Raw genomic sequence first — 13,489 nt, forward strand, 5'->3', positions numbered from 1 at the left:
GTGTGATCTCGGCTCACTGCAACCTCCGCCTCCTGAGCAAGTGATTCTCCTGCCTCAGCCTCCCGAGTAGCTGGGATTCAGGCATGTGCCACCACGCCCAGCTAATTTTGTATTTTTAGTAGAGATGGGGTTTTGCCATGTGGGCCAGGCTGGTCTTGAACTCCTGACCTCTGGTGATCCACCTGTCTCAGCCTCCCAAAGTGTTGGGATTACAGGCATGAACCACCACGCCTGGCCTACAACCAATGTTGTTTTATACCACAATGAACATTCTGTCTTCATAAGGTTTCTATGGCAAGTTAAAGTTAACACAAAGTAAAATTTGTTCATAGATAAGGAAAAGGGGTTGGTTAAATCTTTACTCACAGTAATTTACCAAGAACTTCAAATACTGGGTGTCCATGCTCAAAAATTTTTCCAGTGGGTGTTTGATCAAAAAATTATTATAGACTCTTGTTCTAGAGAAATTCAGTTTCAAGTGGCTTATGAGATTGTTTCATCTGTTAATTTGTTTTTTTGTGGAATTCTTCTGAAGATCACCACTGAATTATCCTGAAAAATATTTTCTGAGTTAGGCATGCCATCCTCCATAGTTCAAAAAATAATGAAAGGTGATAAAGAGTTCAAGCCATTTAAACATGGATGTATTAACGTGTTTTTTAATAGAGACCATTTTTCTTTTTTTTTTTTAATACAGACCATTTTTCAATGGGTTGCTTGCAAAACATTTTTTTTGGGGAGAGAGTTCTCACAGTTGAGAAGTTTTTTTTTTTTTTTTTTTTTTGAGACGGAGTCTCGCTCTGTCGCCCAGGCTGGAGTGCCGTGGCGCAATCTCGGCTCACTGCAACCTCTGCCTCCTGGATTCAAGCAATTCTCCTGCCTCAGCCTCCTGAGTAGCTGGGACTACAGGAGTGCGCCACCACGCCCAGCTAATTTTTGTATTTTTGGTAGAGAGGAGGTTTCACCAGGTTGGCCAGGATGATCTAGGTCTCCTGACCTCGTGATCTGCCTGCCTCGGCCTCCCAAAGTGGCGGGATTACAGGCGTGAGCCACTTTGCCCGGCCAGCATTTTATTATTCGTACCGTTTTATCATCTCTTCACCCATTCACCAATGCATCTCCTGTACGGACGTCTTGGTTGTTAACTCACGGCATTGGACCTCCAGTTTGCAGGGTCCTCTACATTGTTGTATTAGTCACCTTTCTAAAATACAAATCTTACCATGTAAATTGTTTCTAAAATCTTTCAATAGATCCCACAGAGTCAGAAAAACGTCCCGAAGTCCGGAATCCTGGCCCCTGCCTACCTTTCCAGTCTCATTGCTGGGTTAGAACGCCTCACCTAAGCCCCACATTCATCGATATGGAATCAATGTTTGCAGCTGGTGTGTACTTACTTAGTCAACCCCCTTCCCCAACTGCGACCACTCAGACGCGCCTTCCCGGGCCCCACACTCCAACACCCCTGAGCCCTTACGTCCTCAGCTGTCTGACCACCCAGCACCCTTTCCTTTATGTCAAGTATGAGGACTTCATTTCTTAACCTTTCTTATGCTCAAAAATGCAAACTCAGACATGAGTGCCGGGCGCCGTTCGTCCTGCTCACGTCTTGTTCTCAGGGCCGCAAGGCGCAGGGGCAGTAAGGGCCGAGAGCCCACCAGGGTCTGGCGCTGCCCGCTGCCCAGCCAGGCGCGGAGAAGGGGTCGGGGGTCCGGGGTCGCGGGTCCGCAGGGTCTCGGGTTGTAGGAAGTGGGGGATCGTGGGCGCCGCACGACTGCGCGTGCACGTTAGTCCGGCGCGGGCGGCGCTCATCCCAGCTCGCGGAAACACCTGCCTGAGTTGTGCGCACTCTTTCGTGCCCTCAATACAAGCCGTCGGCGTTCACTACTGCAGCTCATTCAGACCTCACTCTCCAACCCACTGTCCAGGCACAGAAACGATAGTTAAGGTCCCCCGAACCGTACGCTGGGCCTTCCCTTCCCGACTCCTAACGGGGACACCGGCTGCCGTAAAGCTTCGCTTTGCCGACTGCTGCAAAGCGCCTTACGACTGAACCCGGAATCGACCTACGGCCAGCAGTCGTCCCCGCCCTGCTTCAAACATTTGGGTTTCAGGAGCCGGGCGGAGGTGGCCGCCGCGTGTTTGCGTTGCACGCCCACCGCCCGAAACACGGCGGCGGTCTCAGGGCTGCTGCGGCCTCAGCAGGGGCAGGCCCCGGCTCCCGCCCGCCTCCCGGCCTCCATCATCCCAGGGTGCACCGCGGCGGGCGCGGGCCCGCGGCCATGTTGCTGTAGTTTGTTGTTTTCTTCCTGCGGAGGCGAAGGGGCAGCTGTGGACCGCGAAGCGCCCGGCTTCGCTTCTGCCTCCTGCAGCCCCCTCCCTTCCCTGTCCTCCGCCACCCTTACCCAGGCCCGGACCACGCACGTCGGCCCACCAGCTGGCTTGGTGGGCGAGGCTGAAGGCCGGGCCCTGAGAGTGCCATGGCGGCCGCCCTGGGAGCGAGCGGAGGAGCTGGCGCCGGAGGTACGTGAGGCAGCCGGACTCTGGGGGCCAGGGCCGCGCTGCGGTGGGCGGGGGTGTCGGCCGGGGGCCTCCCCGCTTAGGAGAGGACGAGGCTCTCCCCGGCTCCGACTTTCTTTGTGTTCGGCCTATTCAGTTTTCTCTCTTGCCTTCCCTCGCTATTGTCATTCTCCCTTTCGCTCCTCCTCTCCGCTGTGCAAATCGTACTTACCTGTGAACTTCTGTGCGTCCTCTACTTTGCAAGGCTAAGTGTCAGGCCCATCTCTGGCGTTGGCGGGCATTAAGTGCGGAAGCCGGCCTGGTGTCCTATGGCTAGGAGAGCGCCCCCCCCCCCACTCCCCGCTACAGTGTCACTTAGGGAGAGCGGGGCAGGTCGCTGTAGGGTGGGTGGTTAAGATTGTGGGGCCATCCTGAGAGATTTATATTGATTTCAAGTCCATTACAAAAACATAACGAAAAGATTTACCTGTGTTAAGGAATGTGCGACAGTAGGCCATTTTGGAAAGTGAGATTTCTTGAGAAAGTCTCAATAAATGCCTGTTTTAAATTGTTTGTTGTCTCATAACCTGTTAGTGTTTTATTTGCGTCTTTGAAAAGTGAAAACGTGACACAAAAGGTTTCAGTTCCTTTGGATAGTTTCTCTTGTTTGCAAGCATAAACAATATTGATGAAACACCTATCTCTAAGAAATTGTAGGTGAACTACTTTCAGGTAAAATTACATATCACTGGGGGTTTTAAAAACGTATAGATAGATACTTGAAAGTGGCTTTTTAAATGATTATTTTGAAAACTTTGAAAAGATGGTAAAATATAGATAACAAAAGCATTTGGGATTAGTTCTTACCATTGAAACGTTGAAAAGCCAGTCTAGTGTATACCCGAGAAGTATTTTTTAGTAAATGCTAGCAGATGGTTACATTGCAATCATCCTGTTTAGGAATTTTGGCCCAACTGTCAAAACGTTTGCCTGACAAAATGGAAAAACAAAACTACAAAGACTAAGTGTAGGAATGTCGCTTCTGGCAATTTGGTTTGTTATATGCCACTTTTCTTTCAGTTTAAATACGTGATATTTGCGTGTTACATCTGACACTAATTAAAATTTTAAAATATATAGTTCACCTATCTTTCTGGGGGTCAGAATTACTTGTTTTATAGCATTCCCAGTGTAATCTGGGAACTCTTGGATCAACACTTTTTTCATTGGAAAGACTAAGGTGTTATTTGTATTTTTTCTCTTTTCTTTCAGTAGTGTACAGTGGAGTTTTCTAGAGGCTGAATAACATGTGAAGACGTTATGCTGATGGCTAATGGAATATATGCTTGTGTATTCTTTTACGTTTCTCCTTTTAAATTTCTAAAATAGTAATATCACTGAATGTAATGCAGATAAACAGGCTTTTTTGGGTCTTCAATAATTTTGAGGTCAGAAGTTTTGAGAATTGCTATTTTAGAAGAATAAGTAGGCTTTATTCATGATGCCTTGGGGTTTTTCCTTCCATTTTGTCACAAGTGCCAGAGTTTCCTTTGCTCTTCAATTCAAACCAAACTCCTTGCCAAGGTTTGTGAGTTCTGTGTGACTTGGTCCCTGCCTACCCCACCAGCATGTTGTGTGATTGTTTCCTTTATCCTGGAAGTTCATCGCATGGACTGCTCCTGTCCCTGCTCTTGCCAGGGCTGCCTCCTGATCCAGTGGCTCTCACGCTCTTAAGGGAGGCTTTCCTTGAGAATTCATTCTATCTGAGGAATGTCTGTCCCTTGCTCTTGTGCCTCACTTCTCTTCATTCTCTAGCACCGTTGTTTGTTTTCTTCAGAATGTTTATCTTAATTTGTAATTTTCTTCAGTTTTTACTTGTTTTTTAAATCCGCCTCCCACAGTAGCCTGTAAACTTCATGAGGACAGAAATGCTGCCTGTTTTACCGTGCATTCCACGTGTTCCTGGCAAATAGCATGTGTTCAACAAACATTTGGTGAATGAATTAAAGGATGAAATGTATTCTTTACGAATAGGAAATAATATAATTGTATCCTAAGTTATGTTAGTCATTTCCACCTGTGTAACTGATTAAATCATGTTAGCTTGGAGAAATATTTACATTGGTAATACCTTATTGAGCTATAGATAGCTTATTTGGCAGCTCAGTTTAGCATATTGTCTAGCACAGTGGCTTTCAAACTTTTTAAAATGGCAGCCACAGAAATGTGATTGACGTTGTGATTTAGTACGTACATAAAAGTTAAAAAAAATTTCATGAACAATACTGGTCCATACTATGCCATGCACTCTAATGTTTTCTATTTCATTACAGTAAAATGCTGGTTGTGACCTAGATTAATTTCACAATCTACAAAATGTTCAAGATTGTCAGTTTGAAAATACTGGTCTCCTGTATAGTAAGTGGTTAATATTTATTTAATAAAATAGATATTGGCTATCCATAATCTGGATAGCCAAAATGGGTACAACAAAATGTCTATAGGAGTGTTTGCTTACTTTTTACTTTTTTTTTTGAGACAGAGTCTTGCTGTGTTGCCCAGACTGGAGTGCAGTCGTGTGATCATGGCTAATTGCAGCCTTGGCCTCCTGGGCTCAGTTGATTCTCCCACTTCAGCCTCCTTAGTATCTGGGACTGCAGGTGTGCACCACCACGCCTGGCTAATTTTTGTACTTTTTGTAGAGACAGGGTTTTGCCAAGGTGTCCAGGCAGGAACTCGGGCTCAAGTGATCTGCCCGCCTCAGCCTCTCAGAGTGCGAGGATTACGTGAGCCACCATGCCCTGCCATGATACATTTCAAAGGAGTCATTTGGTATTGCAGCCAAGTAGTAAGGATAAAGAAATGGAATTGCTATCCTTACTAATAGCAGAGAGAATGACAATTGTTACTTATTGGAGACTGAAAACAAAAACATAAAGGCAAAAACATGGCATTTTGGGGAAGGAACAAATAGTTTAATGAGTTTCAAGATCTTTTAGTTCTGGTGCTTCCTTGTAAAATATAAAATAAAAAATCAGTACACAAATCGTAAAAAGCCTCCAACCTAGTGAGTGCATTATCTCACTTAAAGATTTACAACTGCATTCTTGGGCCTGAGCTAATCTGATTTTATAGGTGAGGTGAAAAAATGGGTGCTTGTAAATTTTTTGTTTTCTAGTCAATTCGTAGAAATAAAAGGTTTTAATGGAAAATTTCAAACACACCCAGGAGTAGAATAATGAACCCACATACCCATCACCTAGCATCAACATTTTGGCAATCTATTTTCATCCCGCCACCTCCACTTTTGTATATTTCAAACAAATCCCAGGCTGGTAAAATTTTAGAGCAAGATACACTGCTGGGATGAGTTAAGACTTTAGATACTAAACCAGTTATCTTAATTTACATTTGAGAGTAAACTAGCCCAGAAAAGTTCAGCCACCTAACTGTTAAGAAAGGGAAGTAGACTCGAATTTAGGTCTTTTGACTTCTAGTTCAATGTTCCTTCCACTGTGTCAGTGTGTAGTAAGACAGGAAAGTAAGAAGCATGGTGCAGAAGGTTTTCATTCGAAATTGTGTAAGTGAAACAAGTTTTAGTACTTCAACAGGTAAAATTTACCTGGTAGGAAATTTTTGGAGCATTTTAATCACTAGTAGTGCTGATAAATGAGATGTTTTCATACTGATAATTATGTGTGTATAGCCATTTAATTCTTTACTTTTCCTTCAAGAAAATCTTTCATGCTTAATTTCTTAGCTTCAATCAAGAGAGTTTGAGGAATGGGGAAAGAATAGCCTTTCTCATTTCAGCCATGAGTACTTTTAGCATTTTGTGTAGGGCAGGTGTACTAATGACAAAGTCCCTTAGGTCATATCTGGGGATATAATTTTTGAATGGCAGTTTGAAATATTTCATCCTATCACCTTCTGGCTTCCATAGTTTCTGATGAGAAATTGACTGTTAATCTTATGCAGGATCCTTTGTACATGACATGTCACTTCTCTCTTGGTGTATTCAAGATTCTCGTTGTCTTTGGCTTTTGATAGTGTGATCATAATGTGTCTCTGTGTGGGCCTCCAGATTTATCCTGCTTGGAGTAGTGAGCTTCTTGAATACGTAGGTTCATGTCTTTCACCAAATTTGGAAGCCTTTTATTTTTTTCTCCAATTCTTTTTCCTGCTACTTTGTTTTCTCCTTTTGGGACTCCCATAATGCATGGATTGGTACTTCTAATGATGTCCCCCTGTTTTTTAAGGCTCTGCTTGTTTTTCCCCTGCTCCTTAGACTGGATAATTTCAATATTTTCCTGTTTCTTCACCTATAGCACCCTTGTTTTCTTCAGAACGTTTATCTCAGTTTGTAATTTTCTTTAGTTATTTACTTGGTTTTTAAATCTGCCTCCCACATAAGCCTGTAAGCCTCATGAGGACAAAAAATGCTGTCTGTTTTACCATGCATTCCAAATGTTCCTGGCACATAGCATGTGTTAAATATTTGGTGAATGAATTAAAGAATGACATGTTTTCTGTATGAATCTAAAAAATATCTATAATTGCATCATAATTTATGTTAGTCAATTTCACATGATTTACCTGTGTGACTGATTAAATCATGTTAACTTGATTTTTTCGGTCCCTCAGTTTTGGGACTGAAAATTGGACATTTTAAATATTGTGATGTGGAAATTTTGGAAGTCAGAATGTCCCCCCTTTTCTGGGTTTGCTGTTTCTTGTTGTGGGCTTCAGTTGTCTGGTTTTTTAATGACTTGCCGAATGAAAATAGACTCTACTCCTTGTCTCCTGTGGTCACTGATGTCTCCGTCGTGTTGTATGATTGCCCAGCCAGTGATCTGGTGGAGATGTCCTCAAACGGCTGGAGCTGCAAATAAAACAAAACCAAAACCAGAAAACAGACAGAAACTCCTGTGCTTACAGATGGCTGAGGTGACTTCATTGCTCATCCAGGCCACCTATAACCCCAGCCTTAGCCTCACCTTCTGCATATGCGTAGCTCAAAGATCAGCCAGAGGTATAAATCTAGGGTTCTTTCAAGTTGTTTTCTGAGCATGTGCCCAGCCTTCAGCATGTGCATGGTCTTCCAGATTTCCCAGTATACATGGAAGCCCTCAACACTCTCATTCCTTCATACATTTTCCTCCTCAGCCTCTTCTTTCTCAGGCTTTTCAGTTTGTGTGTTGCTTACCCTGTCCATCATCCCTTGCCCCAGGTGACCCTGGTTAGTGGATGTTTTTAAATGCTTTTGACAAGCACTGCCTGGGATGCTGCTCTAGCCCTGAGAAAGTTCTGAGGGGGTGATCTCTGAGCTGATTCCTCAGAGAACAGGTCACAATGCACAATCACAGTTTTTTGAGGACAGGTTCTTATTGACCCCTTTAGCATCACTGCACCAAGAGCACTGACTGCCATCCCCACTGCTGCCTCTGAGCTGTGAAATGCTTTCTCTGCGTCTGTTGTGATTATGTGTTCTTCCCCTGTTCTTTAATCTCTTAATGTAATGTATTGATAGATTTCCAGTGCCGAACTAAGCATGCATTCTGGGGTTCAAAATCTTGATCTGCATATTTTGTTCTTTTTATTATATTGTTGGATTTCATTTTAGGATTTATCTGTGATCATAAGGGAGACTGACCTACTGTTTTCTTCCTTGGTATTTGTGTGTACATTTGTGCTATCCTTTTATTTATGATATGTTTGTTTTTAGAATGAGTTGTGAAATTTTCTGGGACGGTGTAAAAATCTGTTACTGACTGCGGAAGAACTCTTCTCCAGAGCCATTTGGGTCTGGTTCCCTTTAAAAAAGTTATCTTTTCAATTTCCTGTATTATTATTGATTTATTTAGTTTTATAAGATGAAAAGTCAATCACGATCATTTAAATTTTCCTAGAAAAATTATTCTTTATGTTCAGATTTCCACATTGATATAGAGTTAAGCAATGCCACAGCTTCTTTTTTTGTTGTTGTTTTGTTTTGAGACAGAGTCTCGCTCTGTTGCCCAGGCTGGAGTGTTGTAGTGGTGTGATCTCGGCTCACTGCCACCTCCACCTCTTGGGTTAAGTGATTCTTCTGCCTCAGCTTCTCGAGTAGCTGGGATTACAGGCACATGCTACCACACCCAGCTGATTTTTGTATTTTTAGTAGAGACAGGGTTTCGCCATGTTGGCCAGGCTGGTCTGGAACTCCTGACCTCAGGTGATCTGCCCGCCTCGGCCTCCCAAAGTGCCAGGATTACAGGCATGAGCCACTGCACCTGGCCGACAGTTTCTTAAGTGTGTGTGTTGAAGGTAAATTTTTTGAGACTGAGACTCCTGAGTCTGAAGGAATTTTTAATTTTCACAACTTGATTGGTGGTTTGGTTGGGTCCAGAATTTTAGATTTGATTTTATTTTTGTAAGATTTTCGGCGGTATTGCTGTGTTTTCTGGCATCCAGATCTGCTCTTGAGAAGTTTGAGGACATTCTGATTCCTAATCATTTTTATGTGACCTTTTTTCATTCTAGAAGTTTTTAACAACATTTTCTCCTCTTTGTTTGACATTTCATCCCTTAAACTCAGCCATTTAGAAGGCTTCATGGCTAGGCCAGGAGGTGGAGGTTATAGTGAGCTGAGATCGCGCCACTGCACTCCAGCCTGGGCAACAGAGGGAAACTCTGTCTCACCAGAAAAAAAAAAAAAAAAAAAAAAAAAAGGGTCTAGGTTCCTGGGAAAAGAAATGAATGTCAGTTCCTGTAGATTTTAAGTCATGGTGGGAACATCCAGTAGGCTGAGCTCAGTTCACTTGTCTCTTCTTGGCTACCCAAGTTGATAGAGCGAGCCTTTATAACTTCCGTAATAGGAGGGGTCCTATCTCATATCAAGCAGGACTTCTATTATGATTGATTTTTTTTTTTTTTTTTTTTTTTTTTTTGAGACAGAGTCTTGCTCTGTCGTCCAGGCTGGAGTGCAGTGGCGCAATCTCAGCTCACTGCAAGCTCCGCCTCCCGGGTTCACACCATTCTCCTGCCTCAGCCTCTCAGAGTAGCTGGGACTACAGGCGCCCGCCACCACGCCCGGCTAATTTTTTTTTGTATTTTTAGTAGAGACGGGGTTTCACCGTGTCTCGGATCTCCTGACCTGGTGATCTGCCCGCCTCGGCCTCCCAAGGTGCTGGGATTACAAGCGTGAGCCACCGCGCCCAGCCATGATTGATTTTTAAACCCTGAATGAAGAAAGTTCGTTGAAAGACAAACAAATGACCAGTGAGCACTACACTTCATAAACAAAATAAAAAGTTCATTTTAGGGAGAACCTGTCCTGGGGCCCATGTAACATAGGAGATTTTTAAAACAGTGACTACAAATTATTTCTAAAGCAACATGGTATAGGAACGCTCTCTGAAAATTTGGCTTGGCTATTCAGAACTTAGTAGTTATGCTGTAAGGCTCATATGTTCACTTCGAAAGTTATTGGACATTACCTGATTTCTAGTTAATATTTAAATAAAGGATCTGGATTTCCTCATTTGTAAAATAAGGAATTTTGACTATTAGTGATTTGGACTAGGAACATATTATACATGAGTGTGATATTGAGGACAAAGAAGGTTGAGAACCTTTGGAATACAAAGGTCAGCAAACTTTTTCTGTGAAGGGTCAGACAGTAAATATTTTAGGCTTTGCAGGGCAGATGAGTTTTGTTGCAAGCGCTGAACTCTGCCGTTTACCTTGAAAGCAGCCATAGACAATATATGCCTGAATTGGAGTAGCTGTGTTCCATTAAAAGCTTATTTACATAGATGAGTAGTAGCTAAATTTGGGCAGAAACAGGTGGCAGGCCCTACTTGGCCCATGGGTTTTGGTTTGCTGACCCTTAGATTAGATAATTGCTAGAACCCTATCCCAAGCTAGTAGTCTATGTGGTATCTCATCCAAGTCCAGGATTCTGGAAAAGAAGAAGAAATAGAATGGTAAGTAAAAGTTTGTGTTAACTGTAGATGTCTGATTGCTGCATGATAGAGAATTGTAGAAATCTAGTAGATATCTTCAGTCTTGAAGGAAAATTGATTCTCCTATTAAAATGGAATGTCTTGTACAATGTTTAGGCCTTAGAAGGAGATTTTCCAGGTAAGGAGGGCATTGACCTCTTTCGTTTTGCTCAGTTAATATTTTACCCCTTGGCTTTCATGGATGTGCTGTTCTTCCTTTAAAGTTCTTAACTAATGTGGACACATTTTTTCTTCTTGGTTCTGTTTAATATGACTGTTATGAACTGGAACTTTAAATTAAACTATTTGTATTCTAAAGGAAAACAGAGGGAAATGACTCAGAATATGTTAAGAATACAAACAGGCTGTACAGGGTTCTTGTGTTAGCTTGCCCTGTAAGATTTTGAGTCATTATTTCACTTAGCGTAATGTCTTCAAGATTCATCAGTGTTGTAGCATGTGTCAGAACTTCCTTTTTAAGGCTAAATAATATTCCATTATATATCTATACTATTTTTTTTAAAACCATATATCCTTCAGTAGATGCTTGAGTTGCTTCCACCTTTTGGTTATTGTAAATAATACTAATAGGAACTTGAGTATATTAATACATCTTCAAGTGCCTGCTTTCAGTTCTTTTGAGCGTATACCCAGAAATGGAATTGCCACACCAGTCCTTGGATTTAGAGGCCAGTCTTAATCCAGAGTGACTCATTTTAACTAATTACATCTGCATAGGTTCTGTTTCTAAATAAGGCCACATTCAGAGGTTCTGGTGGACATGCCCTTTTGGGGGATGCTGTCATATGATAAAAAATGACTATTTTTTTCTGCCCTGGTTACCTCGGCAGAACTTTGGAAACCCTTTGAATTTGCTGTCTTTTCTATGCTAATGAGATGGCTTATAGCGGGGGTGGGGGCCCTGGATAGCTTTGGGGTGGGAACTTGTCAGAAAAACTAACCCCATGTTAAGAGGGTTAGAACGTTCAGGCTCAACCCCCAGCCTCCCTTGAGGGGAGAGGGGCTGGAGATTGGCTGTAATCACCATTAGTCAGTGATTTAATCGTCAGGTTTAGGGAGCGTCTGAGTTGGTGAGCACCTCTTCGTGCTAGGAGGGTGGTGCACCCTGACTCTTCAGACTAGCCCTGTGTACCTCTTCATCTGGCTCTTCATTTGTATCCTTTATAATAAACTGTAACAGTAAGTACAGTGTTTTCCTGAGTCCTGTGAATTGTTATAGCAGTTGGGGGGAGGTGTGATAACCCCAGAATTTGTAGACTTCAGCCAGGGAGAAGTGTGAGTAGCCTGGGCACCTCATTGCAGTTGGCATCTGAAGTGGGGCAGCCTTGTGAAACTGAGCCCTTAACCTGTGGGGCCTGCCCTAACTCCAGATGATTAGTATTAGGATTGAATGGAATTGTTGGTATTGCAGTATGATTGTGCAATTTAGTACAGTCAGCAAGTCAAACTTTTAAAAAATATTGCAAAAGATGCGTGAGTGAAGTGTAATAATACACATGCAGCATTTTAAAAACCAAACTCATGAACTTCTACCCCACCCTCAAACAAACCAGCACATCTATCTATCAATCCACAGCTAATCCAGATTCAAAATACTGATGTTTTCATTGACTTCTCCTTCCTTGTTATATTCAGTTAGTCAACATGCCTTGGAATTTCTAAATTGACAGTTTCTAGTTCATGCATTTGTCTTATTCTCCCTTCCGTTTCTTCACTGTGAGCTAACCACATTTTTTTTTCCTAATGGTTGGTTTGTAGTTATTTTGTTTTACCATTGTTTATGTTTTATCGATTAATTAGTTCTTGCTTCTTGCTACTAGATTACCCTTTCTAAACTGAGGTTGTGTTGCATATGAAGTATAGATTTCTTATGTTGCTTTTCTAGTCATGCCGCCAATCTTTACCGCCTTTTCTTTCTGACTACTTCTCTCTGTGAGTGTGCTTTCAACTTACCTGAACTCCTTGCTGTGCTCTAGGCTTGTGGAACTCAGCCTCTGTGCTGTTATTTCCCTGGAATGCCCATCTACTTGACAAAAATGTAGTCATTCTCAGCCTTCATCTCAGTTGTTACCTAGTGTGTCAAACCAAACTTGATTTTCCCCAGCTCTCATTGCATTGTATATATTTTTTGGAATCTTTACTCAAATTTCAGTCATTCCATTAATTTAAATTCATTTGCTTTTTTGCTGATAAATTCACATAATATGAAATTTAATACTTCATTAAAAATATTATATATTGTCCTATTTTAATAATTTTATTTGTCCACACATTATATGTTGACATGTGTGCACAGATAAACATTGGTGGTGATGTTCTGCTAGTTTTACAATTGTTTTTATCAGAGAAATTTGGGATGATTTTAATATCTTTGTGCTTTTAGGTATTGCAGTAATATTTCATAATGATCATGTATTAGTCTGGTATAGATAATCAAGCTATTACTCTAATTAGTTTTTTAAAAGTTTAAGGAAGAATAAAGAAGACCATAAATCCATAATTAATTCTGTGTGAACAGATAACTACCATGATAACAGTTTGGCTTATATCCTGGGCACACGTGTACACGTATGTTTTACATACATAGTGGCCATACCATATTGTATGATATTGGAGAATTCCCCCCATTATATTATTGGGGATATTTTTTCATGTCAGGAAACATAGTTTGACTTTAAAATTCTTATTGCTGCCTAATGTGTAACTACATGACTGTACTTTTATTTGACCTCTCTGCTCTGGCTTTTTTTTGTTGGGCATTTGGTTTATTTCTACTTTTTCCTATTAATAAAACACTTCTTGATGAACATCCTTGTACATATTACCTTTGTTCACTAAATGATGAACAGTATTTCTCAAAGTCTTGGGAGTCCCCGAGACTTTGTCAGAGTGTCTGTGAAGTCAGACTATTTTCTTGACGGTATTGAAGGCTGTTTGCCTTTTTTTACTGTGCTGACAATTGCATCAATGTTGCAAAAGTAATG

The 13,489-nt window shown here is 41.8% G+C and overlaps 2 protein-coding genes across 12 annotated transcripts in view; one reads left to right on the plus strand and one right to left on the minus strand.

Moving 5' to 3' along the window:
• The window catches only part of CNPY1 (canopy FGF signaling regulator 1), a 146,516-nt gene extending 143,726 nt beyond the window's left edge, over window positions 1-2,790 (minus strand). The window contains exon 1 of the mRNA XM_063642381.1: window positions 2,732-2,790. The gene's annotated coding sequence lies outside the window, so the exon portion shown is untranslated. The remainder of the gene's footprint in view (window positions 1-2,731) is intronic.
• The window catches only part of RBM33 (RNA binding motif protein 33), a 140,000-nt gene continuing 127,160 nt past the window's right edge, over window positions 650-13,489 (plus strand). For all 11 annotated transcript variants that reach the window (XM_055269800.2, XM_055269801.2, XM_063642378.1 and 8 more), the window contains exon 1: window positions 650-2,523. In XM_055269800.2, coding sequence (XP_055125775.1) covers window positions 2,481-2,523 — 43 coding nt within the window. In that variant the 5' untranslated portion in view covers window positions 650-2,480. The remainder of the gene's footprint in view (window positions 2,524-13,489) is intronic.

Source organism: Symphalangus syndactylus, chromosome 6 (assembly GCF_028878055.3).
Source record: "Symphalangus syndactylus isolate Jambi chromosome 6, NHGRI_mSymSyn1-v2.1_pri, whole genome shotgun sequence".
Classification (NCBI taxonomy): domain Eukaryota; kingdom Metazoa; phylum Chordata; class Mammalia; order Primates; family Hylobatidae; genus Symphalangus; species Symphalangus syndactylus.